The sequence below is a fragment of the Salmo salar genome, chromosome ssa20, assembly GCF_905237065.1.
Source record: "Salmo salar chromosome ssa20, Ssal_v3.1, whole genome shotgun sequence".
In the NCBI taxonomy this organism is placed as follows: domain Eukaryota; kingdom Metazoa; phylum Chordata; class Actinopteri; order Salmoniformes; family Salmonidae; genus Salmo; species Salmo salar.
The window spans coordinates 6,090,103-6,117,759 of NC_059461.1; the positions used below are offsets into that span (position 1 = coordinate 6,090,103).

General features: G+C 43.3%; 1 protein-coding gene across 1 annotated transcript; it reads left to right on the top strand.

The window, feature by feature from the left end:
• The first annotated feature begins 10,463 nt into the window (after nt 1-10,463).
• LOC106580244 (nucleus accumbens-associated protein 2-like) lies at nt 10,464-12,544 on the top strand. Its single transcript, XM_045704208.1, has 4 exons — nt 10,464-10,913; nt 11,104-11,197; nt 11,636-11,812; nt 12,504-12,544. The coding sequence occupies exons 1-4, from the start codon at nt 10,464-10,466 to the stop codon at nt 12,542-12,544; spliced, it is 762 nt and encodes a 253-aa protein (XP_045560164.1).
• Nucleotides 12,545-27,657: the final 15,113 nt, after the last annotated feature.

A 27,657-nucleotide genomic window follows, 5' to 3' on the forward strand; every position in this document is an offset into this window, starting at 1 on the left:
AAGAGGCACTGAGTTTGAAGGTAGGCCTTGAAATACATCCACAGGTACACCTCCAATTTACTCAAATAGGCACAGTCAACTTAGTGTATGTAAACTTCTGACCCACTGGAATTGTGATACAGTGAATTATAAGTGAAATAATCTATCTGTAAACAATTGTTGGAAAAATGACTTGTGTCTTGCACAAAGTAGATGTCCTAACCGACTTGCTAAAACTATAGTTTGGTTAACAAGAAATTTGTGGAGTGGTTGAAAAATTTGTTTTAATGACTCCAACATAAGTCAAAATGATAAGAAGTTGAAGCTCAGTATTGAGAAGTCAGAAGAAAAGCAGCGCTTGACAAGTATTGGTTAGTCAGCTCTGGAAGGTCATGGATCTTTACACATGATTATAGACGCTAACATCTTGTCTATTTTTCTCATATCACAAGATGGGGTCAGAGGGTGCCCAATCTATAGCCGATTACCAGCATGCCATCTAAGCGCTCTTGGCCTTGTAATCAAGGAGCGACTACGAACACACACTGGACAGTTTGTGTCAAATGGAGCCTCGATTTCAAGGCCTATTTTCATCAGTCGCTGTCCGACGCCATGGACAAGAGAGCACAATATGTGCTAAACAGCTTGGGCATCCAATCAGACGCAATTACAATTGTTCAAATCAAATGTTATTGGTCACATACACATTGTTAGCAGATGTTAATGTGAGTGTAGAGAAATGCTTGTGCTTCTATTTCTGATAGGGCAGTAATATCTAACAAGTAATCTAACAATTCCACAACAACTACACACAAATCAAAGTAAAGGGATGGAATAAGAATATGTACATATAAATATATGGACGAGCGATGACCGAGCAGCATAGGCAAGATTCAATCGATGGTATAGAATACGGTATATACATATGGGATGTGTAATGCAAGATATGTGATCAATTTATTAAAGTGGCCAATGATTTTGAGGCTGTGAGTAGGCAGCAGCCTCTCTGTGTCAATGACGGCTGTTTAACAGTCTGATGGCCTTAAGCTAGAAGCTGTTTTTCAGTCTCTCGGTCCCAGCTTTGATGCAACTGTACTGACCTCGCCTTCTGGATGGTAGCGGGGTGAACAGGCAGTGGCTCTGGTGGTTGTTGTCCTTGATGATCTTTTTGGCCTTCCTGTGACATCGGGTGCTGTAGGTAAACGAGCGGAAATGGAGGAAAACTCGCCTCCCTGCGGACCTGGCATCCTTTCACTCCCTCCTCTCTACATTCTCCTCTTCTGTCTCTGCTGCTAAAGCCACTTTCTACCATTCTAAATTCCAAGCATCTGCCTCTAACCCTAGGAAGCTCTTTGCTACCTTCTCCTCCCTCCTGAATCCTCCTCCCCCTGCCCCCCCCCTCCCTCTCTGCGGATGACTTCGTCAACCATTTTGAAAAGAAGGTTGACGATATCCGATCCTCGTTTGCTAAGTCAAACGACACCGCTGGTCCTGCTCACACTGCCCTACCCTGTGCTTTGACCTCTTTCTCCCCTCTCTCTCCAGATGAAATCTCGCGTCTTGTGACGGCCGGCCGCCCAACAACCTGCCCACTTGACCCTATCCCCTCCTCTCTTCTCCAGACCATTTCCGGAGACCTTCTCCCCTACCTCACCTCGCTCATCAACTCATCCTTGGCTACGTCCCTTCCGTCTTCAAGAGAGTGAGAGTTGCACCCCTTCTGAAAAAACCTACACTCGATCCCTCTGATGTCAACAACTACAGACCAGTATCCCTTCTTTCTTTTCTCTCCAAAACTCTTGAACATGCCGTCCTTGGCCAGCTCTCCTGCTATCTCTCTCAGAATGACCTTCTTGATCCTAATCAGTCAGGTTTCAAGACTGGGCATTCAACTGAGACTGCTCTTCTCTGTGTCACGGAGGCTCTCCGCACTGCTAAAGCTAACTCTCTCTCCTCTGCTCTCATCCTTCTAGACCTATCTGCTGCCTTTGATACTGTGAACCATCAGATCCTCCTCTCCACCCTCTCCAAGTTGGGCATCTCCGGCGCGGCCCACGCTTGGATTGCGTCCTACCTGACAGGTCGCTCCTACCAGGTGGCGTGGCGAGAATCTGTCTCCGCACCATGCGCTCTCACCACTGGTGTCCCCCAGGGCTCTGTTCTAGGCCCTCTCCTATTCTCGCTATACACCAAGTCACTTGGCTCTGTCATATCCTCACATGGTCTCTCCTATCATTGCTATGCAGACGACACACAATTAATCTTCTCCTTTCCCCCTTCTGATAACCAGGCGGCGAATCGCATCTCTGCATGTCTGTCAGACATATCAGTGTGGATGACGGATCACCACCTCAAGCTGAACCTCGGCAAGACGGAGCTGCTCTTCCTCCCGGGGAAGGACTGCCCGTTCCATGATCTCGCCATCACGGTTGACAACTCCCTTCTGTCCTCCTCCCAGAGTGCTAAGAACCTTGGCGTGATCCTGGACAACACCCTGTCGTTCTCCACTAACATCAAGGCGGTGACCCGATCCTGTAGGTTCATGTTCTACAACATTCGCAGAGTACGACCCTGCCTCACACAGGAAGCGGCGCAGGTCCTAATCCAGGCAATTGTCATCTCCCGTCTGGATTACTGCAACTCGCTGTTGGCTGGGCTCCCTGCCTGTTCCATTAAACCCCTACAACTCATCCAGAACGCCGCAGCCCGTCTGGTGTTCAACCTTCCCAAGTTCTCTCACGTCACCCCACTCCTCCGCTCTCTCCACTGGCTTCCAGTTGAAGCTCGCATCCGCTACAAGACCATGGTGATTGCCTACGGAGCTGTGAAGGGAATGGCACCTCCATTCCTTCAGGCTCTGATCAGGCCCTACACCCAAACAAGGGCACTGCGTTCATCCACCTCTGGCCTGCTGGCCCCCCTACCTCTGAGGAAGCACAGTTCCCGCTCAGCCCAGTCAAAACTGTTCGCTGCTCTGGCACCCCAATGGTGGAACAAGCTCCCTCACGACGCCAGGAGAGCGGAGTCAATCACCACCTTCCGGAGACACCTGAAACCCCACCTCTTTAAGGAATACCTAGGATAGGATAAAGTAATCCTAACCCCCCCCCCCTTAAAAGATTTAGATGCACTATTGTAAAGTAGTTGTTCCACTGGATATCATAAGGTGAATGCACCAATTTGTAAGTCGCTCTGGATAAGAGCGTCTGCTAAATGACTTAAATGTAATGTAAATGTGTCCTGGAAGGCAGGTAGTTTGCCCCCGGTGATGCGTTGTGCACCACCCTCTGGAAAGCCTTGCAGTTGTGGGCGGTGCAGTTGCTGTACCAGTGTGCATCTGTAAAAGTTTGTGAGGGTTTTAGGTGATAAGCCACATTTCTTCAGCCTCCTGAGGTTGAAGAGGCGCTGTTGCACCTTCTTCACCACACTGTCTGTGTGGGTGGACCATTTCAGTTTGTCTGTGATGTGTACGCCGAGGAACTTACAACTTTCTCCACTGCTGATTAGCTTGGAGGGTACTATGGTGTTGAATGCTTAGCTGATGAACAGCATTCTTACATAGGTTTTCCTCTTGTCCAGATGGGACAGGACATTGTGCAGTGTGATGGCGATTGCATCGTCTGTGGACCTGTTGGGGCAGTATGCAAACGGAAGTGGGTCTAGGGTGGCAGGTAAGGTGGAGGTGATATGATCCTTGACTAGTCTCTCGAAGCACTTCATGATGACAGAAGTGAGTGCTATGTGTGACAGTCATTTAGTTCAGTTATCTTTGCCTTCTTGGGTACAGGAATAATGATGGTCATCTTGAAGCATGTGGGGACAGCTGACTGGGATAGGGAGACATTGAATATGTCCGTAAACACACCAGCAAGCTGGTCTGCGCATGCTCTGAGGACGCAGATAGGGATGCCGTCTGGGCCGGCAGATTTGCGAGGGTTAACACGTTTAAATGTCTTACTCACGTCGGCCATAGAGAAGGAGAGGAGGGGCCCGCAGTCCTTGGTAGCGGGGCCCGCAGTAATTGGATTGTCTCGAAGCAAGACGTCAGTGTCCGTGACATGGCTGGTTTTCTTTCTGTAGTCCGTAATTGCCTGTAGATCCTGCTACATGCGCCTCGTGTCTGAGCCGTTGAGTTGCGACTCCACTTTGTCCCTATACCGACATTTTGCTTGTTTGTATGCCTTGTGGAGGGAATAACTACACCATGTATAATCAGCCATATACCCAGTCATCTTTCCATGGTTCAATGCAGCGGTTCGCGCTTTCAGTTTTGCGCAAATACCACCATCTCTCCATGGTTTCTGGTTAGGGAAGGTTTTAATAGTTACAGTGGGTACAACATCTCCAATGCACTTCCTTATAAACTTACTCACAGAATCAGTGTACAGTTGTGGCCAAAAGTTTTAGAATGACACAAATGACACTGCTGCCTGAGTTTGTGTGATGGTAATTTGCATATACTCCAGAATGTTATGAAGAGTGATCAGATTAATTGAAATTAATAGCAAAGTCCCTCTTTGCCATGCAAATGAACTGAATGCCATAAAGAACATTTCCACTGCATTTCAGCCCTGCCACAAAAGGACCAGCTGACATCATGTCAGTGATTCTCTCGTTAATACAGGTGTGAGTGTTGACAAGGCTGGAGATCACTCGGTCATGCTGATTGAGTTTGAATAACAGACTGGAAGCTTCAAAAGGAGGGTGGTGCTTGGAATCATTGTTCTTCCTCTGTCAATCATGGTTACCTGCAAGGAAACACGTGCCGTCATCATTGCTTTGCACAAAAAGAGCTTCACAGGCACCATCAGTCCTGTGTCATGCCAACAGTAAAGCATCCTGAGACCATTCATGTGTGCTGTTGCTTCTCAGCCAAGGGAGTGGGTTCACTCACAATTTTGCCTAAAATCACAGCCATGAATAAAGAATGGTACCAACACATCCTCCGAGAGCAACATCTCCCAACCATCCAGGAACATTTTGGTGACGAACAATGCCTTTTCCAGCATGATGGAGCACCTTGCCATAAGGCAAAAGTGATGACTAAGTGGCTCGGGGAACAAAACATAGATATTTTGGGTCCATGGCCAGGAAACTCCCCAGACCTTAATCCCATTGAGAGCTTGTGGTCAATCCTCAAGAGGCAGGTGGACAAACAAAAACCCACCAATTCTGACAAACTCCAAGCATTGATTATGCAAGAATGGGCTGCCATCTGTCAGGATGTGGCCCAGAAGTTAATTGACAGCATGCCAGGGCGGATTGCAGAAGTCTTGAAAAAGAAGGGTCAACACTGCAAATATTGACTCTTTGCATCAACTTCATGTAATTGTCAATAAAAGCCTTTGACACTTATGAAAAACTTTTGGCCACGACTGTATAATCAATGTTATTCTCTGAGGCTGCCTGGAACATTTCCCAGTCCGCGTGATCAAAACAATCTTGAAGCATGGATTCCAATTGGTCAGACCAGCATGAATAGTTTTAGTCACGGGTACATCCTGTTTGGGTTTCTGCCTATAGGACGGTAGGAGCAAAATGGAGTCGTGGTCTGATTTGCCGAAGGGAGGGTGGGGGAGGGCCTTGTACAAATCGCGGAAGTTAGAGTAGCGGTGATCCAGTGTATTGCCCGCATGAGTGCTACAGTTAACCTGTCTGGGAACGTGGGACGCAAGCGTCCCACCCCTGGTACACCCTATCAACAGCAGGTGAAATATCAAGGGCGCCAAATTTGAAAACAATTAAATGTCATAATTCAAATTTCTCAAACATACAACTATCTTACACCCTTTGAAAGATAAACATCTCCTTAATATAACCACGTTGTCCGATTTCAAAAAAGCTTTACGGCGAAAGCATAAAGTTAGATTATGTTAGGACAGTACATTGAAAATAGCTGTGTGTAATGTTTTGTCAATGCAAAGACAGGCGTCACCAAAAGCAGAAAACCAGCTAAAATTATGCACTAACCTTTGACAATCTTCATCAGATGACACTCCTTAGACAATACATGCATTTTTTGTTCTATCAAGTTCATATTTATATCCAAAAAACTGCGTTTTACTATGGCGTTGATGTTGAGGAAATATTTTCCCTCCAATACCGCCAGTCAATCAGCACAACAAATTAAATAATTACTATTCGAAAACATTGGTAAAATATTATATTGTCATTCAAAGAATTATAGATTAACATCTCTTGAACGCAACCGCATTGCCAGATTTAAAAATAACTTTACTGGGAAATCACACTTTGCAATAATCTGAGTACTGCGCCCAGAAAAATAGGCTTTGCGATACAGACTAAGCGCCATGTTGGAGAGATCTAAAATCCTATGTAAATAATCCCTTACCTTTGATTATCTTCATCAGAAGGCACTTCCAGGATTCCCAGGTCCATAACAAATGTAGTTTTGTTCGAAAAAGCTCATAATTTATGTCCAAAAAGCTCCGTGTTGTTAGCGCGTCCTGTAGGCTACTCAAAAACATGAACGACGCCGGCCGGACTTGTCTTCATCAAAGAAGGAAAACAAATATTTACGTTCGTTCAAACATGTCAAACGTTGTATAGCATAAATCATTAGGGCCTTTTTCAATCAGAACTTCAATAATATTGAAGGCGGATGATTGCATTCTCTTTTAAAACGTATTGGAACGAGAGTACCCAAACATGCACTCGCGCGACAGAGTCGTTTCGGCCATCCGCTTATGACCAACGTTCCAAGTCTCTTGTTCGGTCAGTTTTCACAGTAGAAGACTCAAACCACTTTGTAAAGACTGGTGACATCTAGTGGATGGCGTAGGAAGTGCTCAATGATTAATACGTCCCTGTGTGTTTCAATGGCATAGGCTTAAAAGTACTTCAACACATCAGGTATCCACTTCCTGTCATAATTTGTCTCAGGGTTTTGACTGCCATATGAGTTCTGTTATACTTACAGACACCATTCAAACAGTTTTAGAAAACTCAGAGTGTTTTCTATCCAAATCCGTTAATAATTTGCATATCCTAGCTTCTGAGTTGGTGTAGGAGGCAGTTAAAAATGGGCACATATTTTTTTCAAAATTCTCAATACTGCCCCCTAGCCCCAACAGGTTGTAATATGCTGATAGAATTTAGGTAGCCTTGTTCTCAAATTTGCTTTGTTAAAATCCCCAACAACAATAAATACAGCCTCAGGATATATGGTTTCCAGTTTGCATGGAGTCCAGTGAAGTTCCTTGAGGGCCATTGTGGTATCGTTTTGAGGAGGGACATACACGGCTGTGATAATAACCGACGACAATTCTCTTGGGAGATAACATGGTCGGCATTTGATTGCAATACATTCTAGGTAAGGTGAACAAAGGGACTTGAGTTCCTGTATGTTGTTATGATTACACCTTGAGTCGTCAATCATGAATCATACACCCCCACCCTTCTTCTTCCCAGAGAGATGTTTATTTCTGTCGGCCATATGAATAAAGAATCCCGGTGGCTGTACAGACTCCGACAGCATATCCCAAGAAAGCCATGTTTCCGTGAAACAGAGAATGTTACAATCCTGGATGTCTCTCTGGAAAGCAACCCTTGTCCTAATTTTGTCTACCTTGTTATCTAATTAAATCTAATCAAATTGTATTGGTCTCATACGTGGTTAGAAGATGTTAACCTGTTCGGGATAGGGGGCAGTATTTGCACGGCTGGATAAAAAAACGTACCCGATTTAATCTGGTTACTACACCTGCCCAGTAACTAGAATATGCATATAATTATTGGCTTTGGATAGAAAACACCCTAAAGTTTCTAAAACTGTTTGAATGGTGTCTGTGAGTATAACAGAACCCCTATGGCATGCCAAAACCTGAGAAGATTTCAAGCAGGAAGTGGCCTGTCTGAGAAGTAGTGTTTCATCTTGGCTCTTTTTATTGAAGACTCAGGATCTGTGCAATAACGTGACACTTCATACGTCTTCCATAGGGTCTCAGAGCCCGGGAAAACGTTGAACGATATCGAGGCAGGCTCTGGTTGAAACACTTTATCGCTTTTGGCAAGTGGCCACTCAGAGTACTATGGGCTTAGGCGCGTGCCCGCTTCGACCGAATGGTTTCTTTTCCTTTGTCTGTTTATCTAAACGCAGATTCCCGGTCGGAATATTATCGCTTTTTTATGAGAAAAATGGCATAAAAATTGATTTTAAACAGCGGTTGACATGCTTCCAAGTACGGTAATGGAATATTTAGAAATGTTTTGTCACGAAATGCGTCGTGCGCGTCACCCTTCTTTACCATTCGGATAGTGTCTTGAACGCACAAACAAAACAGAGGATATTTGAACATAACTATGGATTATTTTGAACCAAACCAACATTTGTTATTGAAGTAGAAGTCCTGGGAGTGCATTCTGACGAAGAACAGCAAAGGTAATAACATTTTTCTTATAGTAAATCTGACTTTGGTGAGGGCTAAACTTGGTGGGTGTGTAAATAGCTAGCCCTGTGATGCCGGGCTATCTACTTAGAATATTGCAAAATGTGCTTTCACCGAAAAGCTATTTTAAAATCGGACATAGCGAGTGCATAGAGGAGTTCTGTATCTATAATTCTTAAAATAATTGTTATGTTTTTTGTGAACGTTTATCGTGAGTAATTTAGTAAATTGTTAGTAAATTCCCTGGAAGTTTGCGGGGGGTATGCTAGTTCTGAACGTCACATGCTAATGTAAAAAGCTGTTTTTTTATATAAATATGAACTTGATTGAACAAAACATGCATGTATTGTATAACATAATGTCCTAGGTGTGTCATCTGATGAAGATCATCAAAGGTTAGTGCTGCATTTAGCTGTCTTCTGGGTTTTTGTGACATTATATGCTAGCTTGAAAAATGGGTGTCTGATTATTTCTGGCTGGGTACTCTGCTGACATAATCTAATGTTTTGCTTTCGTTGTAAAGCCTTTTTGAAATCGGACAGTGTGGTTAGATTAACGAGAGTCTTGTCTTTGAATAGCTGTAAAATAGTCATATGTTTGAGAAATTGAAGTAATATGATTTTTAAGGTATTTGAAAATCACGCCACAGGATTCAACTGGCTGTTACGTAGGTGGGACGAATTCGTCCCGCCTGCCCTAGAGAGGTTAACAAAAATACGTATTGTTTTTATGATCAGCCTACTACTAACATCACATCTGCAAACCCATTGACAGTGTCCTTAAAGAACCAGTCCCACATGCCCTCATATGTCCCAGCGCCATCTAGTATCTTGCATTACAAGGGTCATTTAGATTAATGCTGGCTACATGCTTAGAAGCTGTCTTTTAAAATCAAGTTGGCATGCCCTTCCTCATTCTTGATTGAAAATATATCCATTTCAATATAGCCTTAAGACAATAATCCTAGAAGTATCGGATAATAACCAGCTATCCTCGATAACCTACAAGTCATCCTTGCCATATTATAAGAAATAACAGGCACATCCAGCCCCTTCTTTATTCACAGATGCGTAGTCTACTCATTTGTGTGCAGTACCCTGTGTGTCTGGCTCCTAGTTGGTACATAGACGCAGTACGCACACTATGTACTCAACATGCCAAGTTGGGACAGGCACTGCATTGCAGTGCTGTGCATTTGCCCAACTCATGGCACACAAGCTGAGTGTGATCACACGGTGCAGATCATCTACTGTTAAGAACATGAGTCTGCAGTGTTATACCACAGTGTGCGTGACAACACATATGTTGGAGGTCTTTATTTGTCTATTGTATTTTAGACAGTCTCGGTAACAATCAATCTAACTCCTTACTCATCCCTGAAACAGATTAGTTATGTTATACATGTATTCCTTTCCCGGCTCTATAGTACACAGTCACCCTCTGCAGGGCAGTTGTCTGCATTAGCTCTCTCCATGTCCATAAATAACTCCTCCTCTGTCTCACACCCACCCTTCCTCTGTCTGCGTCTATAGCCTGCCCCCCTTTCCCTGTGACACATACGCTAAACTTTGCATTGATTGTGCACAGAGAACCTCACCCTCTTCCACCACCTAAATCTCGATTGGAGAAGGAGAGAATCGGAGCGCTTCTGTTCTTTCTGGTGGGCAAATGTATCTTCCATCTGAATTTATGTTTGACTTGTTTAGAGAGGACTGTGCCATACATGTTAGATACTTTGTGATAGGAGGATGAGTGTTTTTGCTGACTGTCTGTTCAGATTCCATTTAGTCTATTGGACACCTGAAAGCTTATACAGAGCAGTTCAAAACTCAGACCTTATATTCAGGATTGTTGATACAATGGAATAAGTTCAGGAATTTCTCTTTTAGCTTACTGGCATTCGCTGATTTTGTTTGTAGTAAGTAGTTGCAAAGATACTGTGAACTCAGAAGGTTATTTGTAAATAGCATATTAACATGCATGTTTTGTCTGAATTTGGATAACTTTTTTTCTCCATCTGTCTGCAAATGCCCTTTCATCAAGACCTGTCTCCAGTGAAGACCCGCTGTCGTCATAATGTCCCAGCTCCTGCATGTGGAGATCCCCAACTTCGGCAGCTCCCTGCTGGAAAGTCTAAATGAGCAGCGCATGCAGGACCACTACTGTGATGTGGCCGTCACGGTCTTTAAGACCTATCGCGCTGTGCTGGCCGCCAGTAGCCTCTACTTTAGAGACCTGTTCAGCGGCATCTCCCAGAACGTGTTTGAACTACCCTCCTTGGTCACCCCATCCTGCTTCCAGCAGATCCTCTCCTTCTGCTACACGGGCAAGCTGACCATGGCCGCCAGCGAGCAGCTCGTGCTCATGTACATGGCTGGCTACCTTCAGATCCAGAACATTGTGGAGCACGGTATGGATCTCATGCTAAAGGCCAACTCTCCACACTGCGATTCCCAGACGGCCACCACCGAGGATCTGGGCTTCGAAACGTTGAGCCCCAACATCAACCATCCGGACCTGTTTCAGGTGGCATATCAATGGCAACTTGTAGAATTAAGCAGGAAAGATGTGAGTCTCCAATGAGTGAAGAGCACACAGCCAGGGACCTTGAGTGACACGCAACAATGAGCAGCGCTATGTTACATGGTACCCAGAGTGCAGTTGTACCCTCTGGCCTCTGGGGAGCACTCTAGCCCAGGGCCCTCCAACCTCCCAGCCACCGACAGCCCCACTTCCCAACGAGGAGGAGTTTGAAGAGGAGTTCTACGGCAGCAGAAATACAAAAACGGGGCCTATGGACAGATCTATGGGCATCCCACCAACTCATACAGCAGTAAATGATCCATCCTCTGGGTTACTTTTGAGAAAAAACAGTAGTTCTCCTTTGACAGTCACTACAGGATTTTATTTTTGCGAAATCAAGAATTGTACATTTGACCAAACTTTGCACTATTACAGCATAAAATCACTAATGCTGCATATTACCGTTGAATCGCCACTAATGCTGCATGAAACTGTCAGATCACCTCACTACACCATACTTTTACCACATAAAACAAAAGTTTTCCCCTGTCAGTGCATTTTCATGACAAATTGGACAACAATCATCACAAAATGTACAATTTTGGCCCGCAAATATCATTAAGAAAAACACTGCAAAATCCTGGAGGGACTGCTTTGAGCACATCTTCAGCTTTAGAACACTCACGGGCTGGTATTGAAATTCCGCCTCTTCTTGTGTTCCCCAGTGCAGGATAAGTTGGATGTGTTCTCCCTACCTCTGGCCACTCAGAGGCGGCCCTTTGTTCTGATCGGCAGGGACAAGATGGCGCTGCCAGCCAATCTCGTCAGCCAGATTGGCTACCGCTGTCACCCCAGACTGTACATAGAGGGAGATCCTGGAGAGAAGGTGCAGCTGGTAGTAGGTAAGACACACGCAGTTTCCATAACATAGGCCTCTCTGGTAATATGTATCTCTATGGTGTATCTCAGCTTGCCTCAAGGACTCAAGGAAAGATCTAAGCCCTCATGTGCAGAATTTTTTTTGTTTGTATCATACAATACAAGTATGCTGTCCTGGAGATAGAAATAGTTAGGGAGACACGTCATTTTATTGTTTCATCATGGATGTCAACCCAAGTTTCATTGTTCTGTCCTTTTCCCCAGGTTCTGGTGTGTATACATATGACTCGTGGCCAGTTGATGAACTGTCATTTGTGTGCTGGCATTAGGCACAAAGTGCTGCTGCGTTGGCTGCTCACCACCTTTTTTGACAGGTTAGAAAGTTCAAGTCAACAGTTCAATTGTAAATATATTGCCGTAGCCATATTGTAGACCGACACAGTAGGCAACTAGCTCTTTATAAGGGAGGGAGAAAGAGATTATCCATAGAAACACTGGCAATTAGCTTTGGAACTGGAATTCGCTCCTCCACCAATGATCCCAGATGAAAACCTTTGGACAACTGAGTCCTAAACACTGTCAAACGTAGGTGCCCTTCTATTTTCTCAAGTCTTAAACACCACACTATATTAATTTGGCTCAGCACTGTAAGCAAATTAAGACAGTGTGCATTTCTTTCAGTGTTGCATTTTCTCTTTCCCCCCTTTTTTGCAGTCTACTGTCAGAACTTTGCACCTAATTTCAAGGAGAGTTAGATGAACATGATCGCAGCCGACATGTGCACAAATGCCCGGCGCTTGCGAAAGCGCTGGCTGCCCAATATCCAGTCCATGCTCCCGGAGACCAAGAAAGGCAACGGGAGCTCCAGGAAGGGACAGTCCAGGGCCTGTGCCTCATCCCAGACAAGAGCTGCATCGTCGGCCTTGCCCGTTGAAATGGACTTCAGACACCTGGCATCGTCCTGCTGTTGGGGTTTGTTCTTTATTCCTTGTCAATCATTGGCTCATTAGTGAAATTAGCATTCAGACAATATCTTTAAGTAAATCAATCATTCATTTATTAATGCAATTGCAGACAGAAGTTGACAACAGGAAAATAGCACGCATGTTTCCGAGTAAGTTCTGCAAAATAGTAAAGGGTCCAAGTTATTTTATTAAGGCCGAAGTCCAGCCTTAGTGATGTCACTGCCTACATCATCGCCTTCTACTCATGAGACCAAGCCCATGCATACACAGCTATATAAACAAAAGTTTGAGTGTTATCTAAAGGCTCAGCAGTAAATGTCCACTCCCCAAGTTGATTTATAGTGGAATGTCTGACTAGTCTCTTATCTCTTTCACTCCCCTGCAGGGTTCTTTCTCACAGAACCCTGTTTTGACTGTCATATCTCACACATCTCTCAGACTGTTTCTTTATAAGAGGCAAAGACTAGAAAAATAACTGTGGAACAATATTAAACCTTATAATGCATATATATACACTGCTCAAAAAAATAAAAGGGAACATTTAAACAACACAATGTAACTCCAAGTCAATCACACTTCTGTGAAATCAAATTGTCCAGGTAGGAAGCAACACTGATTGACAATAAATTTCACATGCTGTTGTGCAAATGGAATAGACAACAGGTGGAAATTATAGGCAATTAGCAAGACACCCCCAATAAAGGAGTGGTTCTGCAGGTGGGGACCACAGACCACTTCTCAGTTCCTATGCTTTCTGGCTGATGTTTTGGTCACTTTTGAATGCTGGCGGTGCTTTTACTCTAGTGGTAGCATGAGACGGAGTCTACAACCCACACAAGTGGCTCAGGTAGTGCAGCTCATCCAGGATGGCACATCAATGCGAGCTGTGGCAAGAAGGTTTGCTGTGTCTGTCAGCGTAGTGTCCAGAGCATGGAGGCGCACCCAGGAGACAGGCCAGTACATCAGGAGATGTGGAGGAGGCCGTAGGAGGGCAACAACCCAGCAGCAGGACCGCTACCTCCGCCTTTGTGCAAGGAGGAGCAGGAGAAGCACTGCCAGAGCCCTGCAAAATGACCTCCAGCAGGCCACAAATGTGCATGTGTCTGCTCAAATGGTCAGAAACAGACTCCATGAGGGTGGTATGAGGGCCCGACATCCACAGGTGGGGGTTGTGCTTACAGCCCAACACCGTGCAGGACGTTTGGCATTTGCCAGAGAACACCAAGATTGGAAAATTCGCCACTGGCGCCCTGTGCTCTTCACAGATGAAAGCAGGTTCACACTGAGCATGTGACAGACGTGACAGAGTCTGGAGACGCCGTGGAGAACGTTCTGCTGCCTGCAACATCCTCCAGCATGACCGGTTTGGCGGTGGGTCAGTCATGGTGTGGGGTGGCATTTCTTTGAGGGGCCGCACAGCCCTCCATGTGCTCGCCAGAGGTAGCCTGACAGCCATTAGGTACCGAGATGAGATCCTCAGACCCCTTGTGAGACCATATGCTGGTGCGGTTGGCCCTGGGTTCCTCCTAATGCAAGACAATGCTAGACCTCATGTGGCTGGAGTGTGTCAGCAGTTCCTGCAAGAGGAAGGCATTGATGCTATGGACTGGCCCGCCCGTTCCCCAGACTTGAATCCAATTGAGCACATCTGGGACATCATGTCTCGCTCCATCCACCAACGCCACATTGCACCACAGACTGTCCAGGAGTTGGCGGATGCTTTAGTCCAGGTCTGGGAGGAGATCCCTCAGGAGACCATCCGCCACCTCATCAGGAGCATGCCCAGGCGTTGTAGGGAGGTCATACAGGCACGTGGAGGCCACACACACTACTGCGCCTCATTTTGACTTGTTTTAAGGACATTACATCAAAGTTGGATCAGCCTGTAGTGTGGTTTTCCACTTTAATTTTGAGTGTGACTCCAAATCCAGACCTCCATGGGTTGATAAATTGGATTTCAATTGATTATTTTCGTGTGATTTTGTTGTCAGCACATTCAACTATGTAAAGAAAAAAGTATTTAATAAGATTATTTCTTTCATTCAGATCTAGGATGTGTTGTTTAAGTGTTCCCTTTATTTTTTTGAGCAGTATATATATATATATATATATATATATATATATATATATATATATATATATATATTGTGGCAAACCTCTTCAAAGCTCGGAGCGTTTGTCACAAATTAAGTGGGAAACTGTCACCAAAGTCAGCCCAGAATTAAAGTTATTTCGAACATGACAGTACCTCTATGTTTGTTTCTCTGTCCTGGTCCACCCAGGCCACAGTTAAGGTCAAGGATAGCAGCGTTCGGTACACAAATCTGGTTCTCGGTAGGTCCAGGTCTAAACGCCAACAGGTAAGTCCAAAACAGTCCAGCTCGTACACAGTAAATCCAGCCAATGTAGATTGTCTCTTTCTCTATGGTTCAGAAATACTTCCCGCCCTCTCTCTCTCTTCCTGGTTTTTCTTGACCCTTTATCTGTGGGTCGGCTCCACCTTCTGAGGGTTCCCCTTGCTTCTGGGAATTGTAGTTTTCGGCCATTTTGTGATCTGTAGTTCTGATCGGGGTGGCCATTTTAGTGATCGGGCAGAGCCCGTTTATTAGTTCTGCCCTCACATATCTGCCATTTATCACTCGACCCCCTTCTTTGCCACTATATATATATATATATATATTGTTAATCTGTAGTTTAGGACCCTATAAATGTAAGGGGGGGGGGTCTTATAACCCTTCTATTAATACAAGATAAGCATAATCAATTATTATAATACATCAAACATTTGGTACAGCCCCTATCATGACCCCAAGGTGAACCCAACATTACCTGACCCTAGGACAGCAGCTCTACACCGAGAGCCGCAAAGAGACTCTCCTAACTCCCCTGCAGTTTGTGGGGACCAACAGGGCGGAGGAGGAGGCTAGCAACACGGTTGGCTGACTCTGAGCCAGAGCCCAGGCAGGCCATGAAACTGAGCCCCGCTCTGAGTGCTCGGAAGGAGAAGCTGAGGTCCCCTCCCTCATCCCACAGTGTAAGGCTGGGGCTGGGGTCTCCTCCTCCTTCACCAAACACGCAGGACAGCAGGAGGACACGTCACTAGGAGATGACCAGTGAGATCTTATCTCTTCTCCACAAATATACACCAATATACATATACACCAATATACATTGAGTGTACAAAACATTAAGAACACCTTTCTAATATTGAGTTGCAGCCCCCTCTTTTTCTCTCAGAACAGCCTCAATTCGTCGGGGCATGGACTCTACAAAGTGTCGAATGCATTCCACAAGGATGCTGGCCCATGTTGACTCCAACGCTTCCTACAGTTGTGTCAAGTTGGATGGATTTCATTTGGTTGGTGGACCATTCTTGATACACATGAGAATCTGTTCAGTGGGAAAAACCCAACAGCGTTGCAGTTCTTGACACAAACCGGTGTGTCTGGCACCTACTACCATACCCTATTCAAAGGCACTGAAATATTTTATCTTGCCCTTTCACCCTCTGAATGGCACAACATAGACAATCCATATCTCAAATGTCTCAACGCTTAAAATTCCTTCTTTGACCTGTCTCCCCCCTTCATCTACACTGATTGAATTGGATTTAACAAGTGACATCAATGAGGGAACATCACTTTCACCTGGATTTACCTGATCAGTCTATGTCATGGAAAGAGCAGGTGTTCACGTTTGTGCACTCAGTGTATATGTCTATATATGTGTATGTACTGTATGCTTTGTCAACTCTGCTGCATGTAAAATCACAGGAATTACAGTTCAAACATGCACTTCTAAGAGAATGTATCAAAGGTCAGTATAATTCCTTAACATTAGAACCGCCATAGGCCAACAACCATCGCCATTTGTTTTTGTAAATAAAAACAATATTTGACATTGTTCATTTGTCAGAATTTTCAAATCACAAACACAAAAGTATTTAGAGCCTTTTTAAAACCTGTTGGGGCTACAGGTTAGCAATGAACCCCGAGTCGGGATTGCTAACAAGGCTGGAAATTCAAAACATCAAAAATCTAATAATTTCAATTTCTCAAACAATCAACTATTTTACACAATTTAAATGATAAACATCTCCTTAATCTAACCACATTGTTCTATTTTCAAAGAGGCTTTACGGCAAAAGCATAAAGTTAGATTATGTTAGGACAGTACATAGCCACAAAAGTACAAACATCCATTTTCAATTCAAGGTCAGGCGTCACCAAAAGCAGAAACCAGCTTGAATTATGCACTAACTTTTGTCAATCTCCATCAGATGACACTCCTAGGACATTATGTTATACAATACATGCATTTTTTGTTCCATCAAGTTCATATTTATATCCAAAAACAGCATTTTACAGTAGCGTGAAATTCAGATTTTTTTCTTCTCAGAAATGCTTCCGGTGAACATAACAAAATTACTATTCGAAAACATTGGTAAATTATAATATTGTCATTCAAAGAATAATATATTATCATCTCGTAATTGCTACCGAATGGCCAGATCTCAAAATAACTTTACTGGGAAATCACATTTTGCAATAAACGGGGTGCTATGCTAAGAACAACAGGCTATGCTATACAGTTAGCATCATCTAAAATCGATAATAACATTGTAAATACCCCCTTACCTTTGATTATCTCCATCAGAAGGCAGGATCCCAGGTCCGGAAGGCATTCCAGGTCCGGAACAAATGTGGTTTCTTTTGACAAAGTTCATAATTTATGTCCAAATAACACCAAGTACTTAGCGTTCATTATGCTCCCACAAAACGTGGTTGGGGGAGCTGGTAAAATCACGCCGAAAAGCTAAAAAAACCTAGTAAATAATCTATTTATGTTCGTTCAAACATGTCAAATGTTGTTTAGCATTAATCTTTTGGTCCATTTTTAACGTTAAACATCAGTAATATTTGCACACAACCTATCCTATGTCTAGATAAAAAATGATGACAAACTCACGTTTCTCAGATTTATGCGCAGGCGCAAAAAAATGAAGTGATGACATGTCAACTTCCTTGGATTCTAATTTGCTCTCTGTTTATCATAGACGCTTCAAACAACTTTATAAAGATCGTTGACATCTAGTGGAAGCCGTAGGTGTTGCGAAATGAATCCTTTCTCACTATGGTATCTATAAAAAAATGACACTAAATAGTACAGTCACAAAATTCACATTTTTTTGGATCTATTTTTCACAGGTTTTTGCCTGCAATATGAGTTTTGTTATACTTACAGACACCATTCAAACTGTTTTAGAAAATTCAGTGTTTTCTATCCGAATGTGTTAATAATATGCATATCCTAGCTTCTGAGTTGGTGTAGGAGGCAGTTAAAAATGGGCACATATTTTTTTCAAAATGTCTCAATACTGCCCCCGAGCCCCAACAGGTTAACTGCCTTTTCACACTTATTCCGTGTCACGCCCTGACCTGAGAGAGACGGTTTATTTCTCTATTTTGTTAGGTCAGGGTGTGGGATGGGCATTCTATGTTTTGTATTTCTTTGTTTTGGGCCGAGTATGGTTCCTAATCAGAGGCAGCTGTCTATCGTTGTCTTTGATTAGGAATCATACTTAGGCAGCCTTTTCACACCTGTGTTTGTGGGTAGTTGTTTTCTGTTTTGTGTTTCTGTACCTGACAGAACTGCGCGCTTTTGTTTCCCTTTGTTATTTTTGTTCGAGTGTTTGTTTGATTTAAATAAACAATCATGAACACATGCCACACTGCATCTTGGTCACCTCTATACGAAGATCGTTACATTCAGACTGCACATGGACTGAAAGGTTGCTGAGGAAGAGGGAGAAGACTGATGTGTTATTTTCAATCTAGTGCCTTCAGAATGTATTGATACCCCTTGACTTACTCCACATGCTGTATTACAGCCTGAATTTAAAGAAAATATATTTCTCACCCATCTACACACAATACCCCATAATTAAAAAGTGAAAGCATGGTAATAGAACATTTTGCTATTTTATTGAAAATTAAATACAAAAATCTCAAATACATAAATACAATTTTATTTGTCACAAGCTTCATAAAAAAAGGTGTAGACTAAGAGTGAAATGCTTACTTATGGGCCCTTCCCAACAACGCAGAGAGAAAAAGTGAAATTATGAAACATTAGAACACAAGAAATAATTACACAAGTAAAGATACCTTGGCTATATACACGGGGTACCAGTACCGAGTTGAAGTGCAGGGGTACGAGGTGATGGAGGTAGATATGTACAGTGCATTCGGAAAGTATTCAGACCCCTTTACTTTTTCCACATTTTGTTAGATTACAACCCAAAAAATATCATCAATCTACATACAATGACAAAGCAAAAACTTGTTTCTATAAATTTTTGCAAATGTATTAAAAATAAAATCTGAAATATCAAATTTACATAAGTATTCAGACCCTTTACTCCGTACTTTGTTGAAGCACCTTTGGCAGCGATTACAGCCTCAAGTCTTCTTGGGTACGACACAAGAAGCTTGGCACACCTGTATTTGGGGAGTTTACCCAATTTTTCTCTGCAGATCCTCTCAAGCTCTGCCAGGTTGGATGGGGAGCATCACTGCACAGCTATTTTCAGGTCCCTCAAGAGATTTTTGATTGGGTTCAAGTCCAGACTCCAATCAAGTTGTAGAAACATCTCAAGGATAATCAATGGAAACAGGATGCATCTGAGCTCAATTTCATGTCTCATAGCAAAAATGTCTAAAAACCTGTTTTAATATTATCATTATAGGTTTTTTTTGTAGATTGATGCTAAAAGAATATTTCATAAATTTTAAAATAAGGCTGTAACGAAACAAAACGTAAATGGGTCTAACGATCACTGTTGAGGATTAACAAAGTGGAGATGATGTTTCCTACCTTCACCACCTGGGGGCGGCCCGTCAGGAAGTCCAGGACCCAATCGCACAGGGCGTGGTTGAGACCCAGGGCCTCATGCGTAATGATGAGCTTGGAGGTTACTATGGTGTTGAATGCTGAGCTGTAGTCAATGAACATCATTCTTACATAGGTATTCCTCGTGTCCAGATAGGAATTTGTCTCCCAATGTCTGTTGGAAAGCAGACTGAACCAGGTTTTCCTCTAGGATTTTGCCTGTGCTTATCTGTATTCGGTTTCTTTTTATCCTAAGAATCTCCCTAGTCGTTGCCAATGACAAGTATACCCATAACATGATGCAGCCACCACCATACTTGAAGAGTTGTACTCAGTGATGTGTTGTGTTAGATTTTCCCCAAACATAACGGTTTGTATTCAGGACATGAAGTTAATTTCTTTGCCACAGTTTTACTTTAGTGCCTTTTTGCAAACAGGATGCATGTTGTCACAGGCCGGCTCATAGCCTGTGGCAAAAATGAGAGGACATCAACAACCGGTATAGGCCAATTCAAAACGTTCTTTATTATAAAACAAAACTATTAATTCTAAACAAATAAAAAGGAATGAGGTGTGGAAATGTCATAATGTAGGGTGTATGTAGGGTGCATGGATGCGTGAATATGTGTGTGTAAACATGACTGAGTGGAAACTAAATAAACCAACAAAGGAACAAACAAAACAGGATCATATGTGGAGGAGCAGGGAGAGAGAGAGCAAGCCAAGCGAGAGAGAGGTTAGTGGAGCAGTTTGTTAAATACCCTGAGCCCAGGTGGCTCCAATCACACCAGCTCCAATCACTAACGACCCTCCTCTGCCTGCAGGAGGAACCGCCCCTGCACTGCAGAGGAGGAGCCGTGACACCCCCCTCCTTAAAATGAGGGTCCCACCCTCAATTCAAATTACGACCCAACATATTTAACACATAATCCAAATCCCCCCCCCCAAAAAAAAACAGATACCAGTCCCGGCTCCTAGTAGAAGCCCCGTGTCCCCTAGCTGACTGTCCGTCCTCAAACTCAGCAGCCCTGGTACCTGGGGAGCAAATTAAGAGGAAAGAGGCGCAGACAGCCCGCAGGGTTCAGCAGAGAGAAAATACAAACTAGATTAAAGGAGCACGGGACAGAGCATCAGCAATGATATTATCCTTGCCCCTAATGTGTCTGATATCAAGGTTAAATGGTTGCAAGAACAAAGCCCCACGCATCAGGCGCTGGTTGGGATTTTGCAAGGACTTCAGAAAAGTAAGTAGGTTGTGGTCAATGAACACAGTTAAAGGGGTTAAACCAGAACAACATAGACCTCAAAGTGCTGTAAAGCCCAAATGAGACTTAAAGCCTCCTTTTCAATTACAGAATAGTTTTTCTGATACTTCTTAAATTTCCGGGAAAAGAAACTGACTGGACACTCAATATTGTCATCATTTTCCTGGAGAAGCACAGCCCCAGCACCGATTTGACTGGCGTCTACCTGCAATTTGAAAGGTTTCTCAAAATTTGGTGCTACCAAATTTTAGTAGTGCCAAACACAAAAGAGCCTTAACTGCATCAAATGCCTCTTGACACTGGGTGGACCAGAGAAATTCAGCCTTGGCATTCAACAGATTGGTCAGGGGGGACACTACTACCGAAAAGTTTTTACAAAAAGCACGGTAGTACCCCGCCATTCCCAGGAAGCGCATCAGTTCTTTCTTTGTGGAGGGCTGTGGGAACTGCTTCACAGCCTGAACCTTGGCTTCCACGGGACAGACAACACCCTGACCAACAACCTTGCCTAGGTATGTGACTGTAGCTTTGGCAAACTCACATTTTTCCAAATTGATAGTCAACCTGGCCCACACCAGTCTTTCGAACAGGGCTTGCACCCTCCAGACATACTCCTCCAAGGAGTCTGAGTAGACGACCACGTCGTCCAATTGCAGTCTCTTCTCCTGAGATACACGATAAAATCTCTGTTTGATAGGCTTAGCATCTCCGATGTCTATGTCATGCTCAACTAAGTGGGTTTTCGATAGTGTCAGAAAACAAAACAGGGTAGCTTCTAATAAGAGCTACCAATTCATCACGTTTCTCAGAGTCCAAATGATCTACCAAAACCCCAAGGTTTTGCAAAGTCTGGGGGTTTTTCAACCGACCTTGTAAGACCTCATCCAAAACCCTAACTACCTCCTCTTCTCCCTCCTCCACAAAGTTAAAGCCACAAGATGCAGTGACTGGAGCAGCAGTCAACGCTGACCTCACTGCTGGAGTACCTTCCACTTTGCTTAGATCACGGGAGTGATAACATTTTAACAGGTTCACATGGCATAATTTAGAGGACTTCCTATGGCCAGGGGTTTCAATAAGATAGTTCAAATCTGACACTTTGCGCAACTCAGTGAAAGGACCACGATATTTTGCCTGAAAAGGCGAACTTACAAGAGGCAAAAGAGAAAGTACACGATCACCGGGACTAAACTCACGCAGCTCAGCCTGTCCGTCATATTTCAGTTTCATTTTCTGTTGAGAACGTTTTAGTTTTTCTTTCGCCAGTTCACCAGCCCTATACAACTTGAACCTAAAACCATTTACATAGTCAATAAGGTTCCGAGGTGGTTCCTCAGGCAAACAACCATCCTGCAGTACTGCTAAAGGCCCATGCACCTTATGATCAAACACTGTCATTTGGGCTGAACCCTGTGCTTTCCTGCACTACCTCATGAGCAGCTAGTAACAACCAAGGTAACCCCTCCTCCCAATCTGCAGACAGTTCTGTACAGTATGCACGAAGCAAGGACTTTAAAGTTTGATGAAAACGTTCCAAAGCTCCCTGCCTCTGACCATGGTACGCAGTAGACTTATTGTGTTTAACTTTAAGCTGTTTGAGAACCTGAGCAAATAAATGGGAGGTAAAGTTAGATCCCTGATCTGACTGGATGATTTTTGGAATCCCAAATGTTGAAATAAATTGAGTTAACGCTTTAACTACTGATTTTGAAGGTATGGTACGCAAGGGAAAAGCTGCCGGATATCTAGTTGCTTGACACATAACAGTTAATAAGTAGCTATGACCTGACTTGGACCGTGGTAAAGGCCCAACACAATCGATAACAAGATGCTCAAAAGGTTGCCCTACGGCTGGTATTGGATACAAAGGTGCTGGCTTTACAACCTGGTTTGGCTTGCTTGTGCGCTGACACGTATCACAAGTTTTAATAAACTGAGATACATCCCGCTTTAAATAAATCGATTGCTGGTCTTTATTGTATGCTGCACATTTTTACATTGTATTCCATTTCCAGCGAGACTATTGAAGCCATCGACTCAGTGATGAATGAAGATGATGAGCGATCGGCAAAAGCCATCTGTAATCTTCTGGCATCATGGCACAACATCAACATCGCTCTAATCTCAGTCAGAAGACAGTTGAAGAAACTCGAGTGGACTTATGGAAAGGCTTGGTAAGACATGTTTTAACCTGTTGAGGGTAGGGGGCAGTATTGACACGGCTGGATAAAAAACGTACCCGATTTAATCTGGTTACTACTCCTGCCCAGTAACTAGAATATGCATATAATTATTGGCTTTGGATAGAAAACACTCCAAAGTTTCTAAAACTGTTTGGCTGGGCTATGTACTTAGAATATTGCAAAATGTGCTTTCACCAAAAAGCTATTTTAAAATCGGACATATCGAGTGAATAGAGGAGTTCTGTATCTATAATTCTTAAAATAATTGTTATGCTTTTTGTGAACGTTTATCGTGAGTAATTTAGTAAATTGTTAGCGAATTCCCCGGAAGTTTGCGGGGGGTATGCTAGTTCTGAACGTCACATGCTAATGTAAAAAGCTGTTTTTTGATATAAATATGAACTTGACTGAACAAAACATGCATGTATTGTATAACATAATGTCCTAGGGTTGTCATCTGATGAAGATCATCAAAGGTTAGTGCTGCATTTAGCTGTCTTCTGGGTTTTTGTGACATTATATGCTAGCTTGAAAAATGGGTGTCTGATTATTTCTGGCTTGGTACTCTGCTGACATAATCTAATGTTTTGCTTTCGTTGTAAAGCCTTTTTGAAATCGGACAGTGTGGTTAGATTAACGAGAGTCTTGTCTTTAAATAGCTGTAAAATAGTCATATGTTTGAAAAATTGAAGTAATAGCATTTCAAAGGTTTTGAAAATCGCGCCACAGGATTCAACTGGCTGTTGCGTAGGTGGGACGATTTCGTCTCGCCTTGCCCAGAGAGGTTAGACACCCAGCAAGTTTAGCCTTCACCAAAATCAGATATACTATAACAAAAATGTTACTACCTTTGGTGTTCTTCGTCAGAATGCACTCCCAGGACTTCTACTTCAATAACAAATGTTGGTTTGGTCCCAAATAATCCATCGTTATATCCAAACAGCGGCGTTTTGTTCGTGCGTTCTAGACACTATCCGAAATGGTAAATCAGGGTGACGAGCATGACGCATTTCGTGACAAAAAAATTCTAAATATTCCATTACCGTACTTCGAAGCATGTCAACCGCTGTTTAAAATCATTTTTTATGCAATTTATCTCGTAAAAAAGCGATAATATTCCGACCGGGAATCTGCGTTTCGGTAAATAGAGGAAAAAAAAGAAAGACGGGGGCGGCCAGTGCACACGCCTAAGCCCACTGTCCCCTGATCGGCCACTTGAGAAAGGCGATAATGTGTTTCAGCCTGGGGCTGGAATGACGACATTCAGCTTTTTCCCGGGCTCTGAGAGCCTATTGGAGCCGTGGGAAGTGTCACGTTACCGTAGAGATCCTTTGTTTTGGAAAGAGATGTCAAAGAAAGCCAATAAATGGTCAGACAGGCCACTTCCTGTAAAGGAATCTCTCAGGTTTTTGCCTGCCATATGAGTTCTGTTATACTCACAGACACCATTCAAACAGTTTTAGAAACTTTAGGGTGTTTTCTATCCATATCTAATAAGTATATGCATATTCTAGTTACTGGGTAGGAGTAGTAACCAGATTAAATCGGGTACGTTTTTTATCCGGCGGTGTAAATACTGCCCCCTAGCCCTAAGAGGTTAACCCCTCATTCCATGTGTCTCTCCTCAGGATTCTGAGGTGCGGAAGGTTCCTCCGCCCCCTCTGGACATCGAGGGTGCCCCGGCATACTCCGTTCATTCCATACTGGATTCGAGACGTCAGGCGAGGGGCCTTCAGTACCTCATGGACTGGGTTGAGTATGGTCCGACGGGGAGATGCTGGGTTCCGGTGGAGGTCGTGTTAGATCCTTCAATGCTGCGAGAGTTCCACCGTCTCCATCCGGATCGCCCTGCACCTCACCCTCCGGGTCGTCCCCGAGGTCGGTGTCAACGCGCTGCTGGAGCTGCGTGTCAGGGGGGGGATACTGTCACAACTTCCGCCGAAGTCGGTCCCTCTCCTTGTTCGGGCGGTGTTCGGCGGTCGACGTCACCAACCTTCTAGCCATCGCTGATCCATTTTTCATTTTCCATTGGTTTTGTCTTGTCTTACATCACACCTGGTTCCAATCTCATCAATTACATGTTGTGTATTTAACCCTCTGTTTCCCCTCATGTCCTATGATTGTTTGTTTGTATGTGATGTGCAAGTTATGTTCTGGTGCGCGACGGGTTTTGTACGCACTTTTTGTATATTTTGGTTTTCGGAGTTTTGTGAGCACTTATTAAACGACTCAGTTTATACCAAGTTTGTTCTCCTGCTCCTGACTTCCCTGCCACCATTACCCATTACAGCCGAGTTGGCTTTTTTCACAAAAATGTCATTTAAGGTGCCCCAAAGCTTTTTACTATCAATCTTTATATTATTTATCTTTGTTTCATAGTGTAGTTTATTTATCTTTTTATTTAGTTTAGTCACATGATTTTTTTTATTTAATTTGCAGTATGTTTGCCAATCAGTTGGGCTACCAGACATAATTGCCATACCTTTTGCCTCATCCCTCTCAACCATACAATTTTTCAACTCCTCATCAATCCAATGGGACTTAACAGTTTTTACAAAAGTAGCTATATCCACAGTAAAACGAGTCCTATATTGACATAACCTGAAAGGCTGCTCAGCAAGGAAGAAGCCACTGCTCCAAAATTGCCATAAAAAAGCCAGACTACCATTTGCAACTGCACATGGGGAAAAAGATCGTACTTTTTGGACAAATGTCCTCTGGTCTGATGAAACAAAAATAGAACTGTTTGGCCATAATGACCATCATTATGTTTGGAGGAAAAAGGGGGAGACTTGCAAGCCGAAGAACACCATCCCAACCGTGAAGCATGGGGGTGGCAGCATCATGTTGTGGGGGTGCTTTGCTGCAGGAGGGACTGGTGCACTTCACAAAATAGATGGAATCATGAGCAGGAAAATGATGTGGATACATTGAAGCAACATCTCAACACATCAGTCAGGAAGTTAAAGCTTGGTCGCAAATGGGTCTTCCAAATGGACAATGACCCAAAGTATACTTCCAAAGTTGTGGCAGAATGGCTTAAGGACAACAAAGTCAAGGTATTGGAGTGGCCATCACAAAGCCCTGACCTCAACCCTATAGAAAATGTGTGGGCAAAACTGAAAAAGCGTGTGCGAGCAAGGAGGCCTTACAAACCTGACTCAGTTACACCAGCTCTGTCAGGAGGAATGGGCCAGAATTTACCCAACTTATTGTGGGAAGCTTGTGGAAGGCTACCTGAAATGTTTGACCCAAGTTAAACAATTGAAAGGCAATGCTACCAAATACTAATTGAGTGTATGTAAACTTCTGACCCACTGGGAATGTGATGAAAGAAATAAAAGCTTCTGACTTCAACTGTATTGTGTAGAACAGAAATTAATGTCTGTTATATAAATCGTGTCGACTCCATTCATTGTACATATTTCTATCTGCAAAGTTCAGAACTTTTCACGTCCCTGAAAAAAACTATTTCTGTGTGTCTGTGTGATGGCCTGTAGGAGCTGATCACTGACTGGTACATTGTCTTACTGTCCCTCATCCTGGCCTCCGTCCTGGTGTACTTGGTTGAGAAGGACAATGTCACCGTGGAGATGTTGGACTCTGGGGTTTGGGCCTCGCTGTTAAGCCTGAACCCCAGGACTTTGACACACACCGATGCTCTGTGGTGGGGCCTGGTATGTATTTGTAGACAGACCCTTGGTTGGTACCTGTCAAGGTCTTTGCTGTAAAAGAGAATCTCAGCCAACTGACCTGGTACGTTCTCAGCTAGCAAAAAACATTCTAAGAACCAGGGGTTGGGTAGGTTACTTTCTAAGTGTAATCTGTTACACTTACTAGTTACTAGTTACCTATCCAAAATTTAAATCAGTAACGTAACCTTTGGATTACCCAAACTCAGTAATGTAATCTGATTACTGGATTACTTTCCCCTTTCCCCTGTTATAATGTATTTTTTTCTACAAATATCCTTTCTGAATTTCAAAAGTAATTCTCAGCACATTTAAGGAACTTTACAAAAAACATGATTTTCTTTGTATGTCATTACTTTAATGGAACATTTCCATTTAAATGTAATTTTGGTAATATTTTAGAAACAATCTCGAAATGGTGTGACATTGGGAATGATTACATTTAAATGTCATTTTTGGTAATATTCTAGGAACAATCTCGAAATGGCGTGACATTGCAAATGCTCTCAAATGTGACTTGTTTCAGGAAACTATTTCACAGGAGAGGCATTTGAACATAAACTTTTTACAAAAAAATCTAAATGCGTTTTTGGCAGAAATGCCTTCTGGAAAATATGAACTTTCATGTGTGTTAAAACCTCTTACAGCCCTTTAGGGATAGGGGGCAGAATTGTCAATTTCGAAAAAGATATGTGCCCATATTAAACTGCCTCCTACTCAAACTCAGAAGCTAGGATATGCATATTATTAGTAGATTTGGATAGAAAACACTCTGATGTTTCTGAAACTGTTTGAATGATGTCTGTGAGTATAACAGAACTCATATGGCAAGCAAAAACCTGAGAAAAATCCTACCAGGAAGTGGAAATCTG

Coding starts and splice junctions, on each gene's coding strand:
- LOC106580244 (XM_045704208.1), top strand. CDS start 10,464: ATGTCCCAGCTCCTGCATGTGGAGATCCCCAACTTCGGCAGCTCCCTG. Junction 10,914..11,103: donor ACCATCCGGACCTGTTTCAG/GTGGCATATCAA, acceptor CCAACCTCCCAG/CCACCGACAGCCCCACTTCC. Junction 11,813..12,503: donor GAAGGTGCAGCTGGTAGTAG/GTAAGACACACG, acceptor CCTTTTTTGCAG/TCTACTGTCAGAACTTTGCA.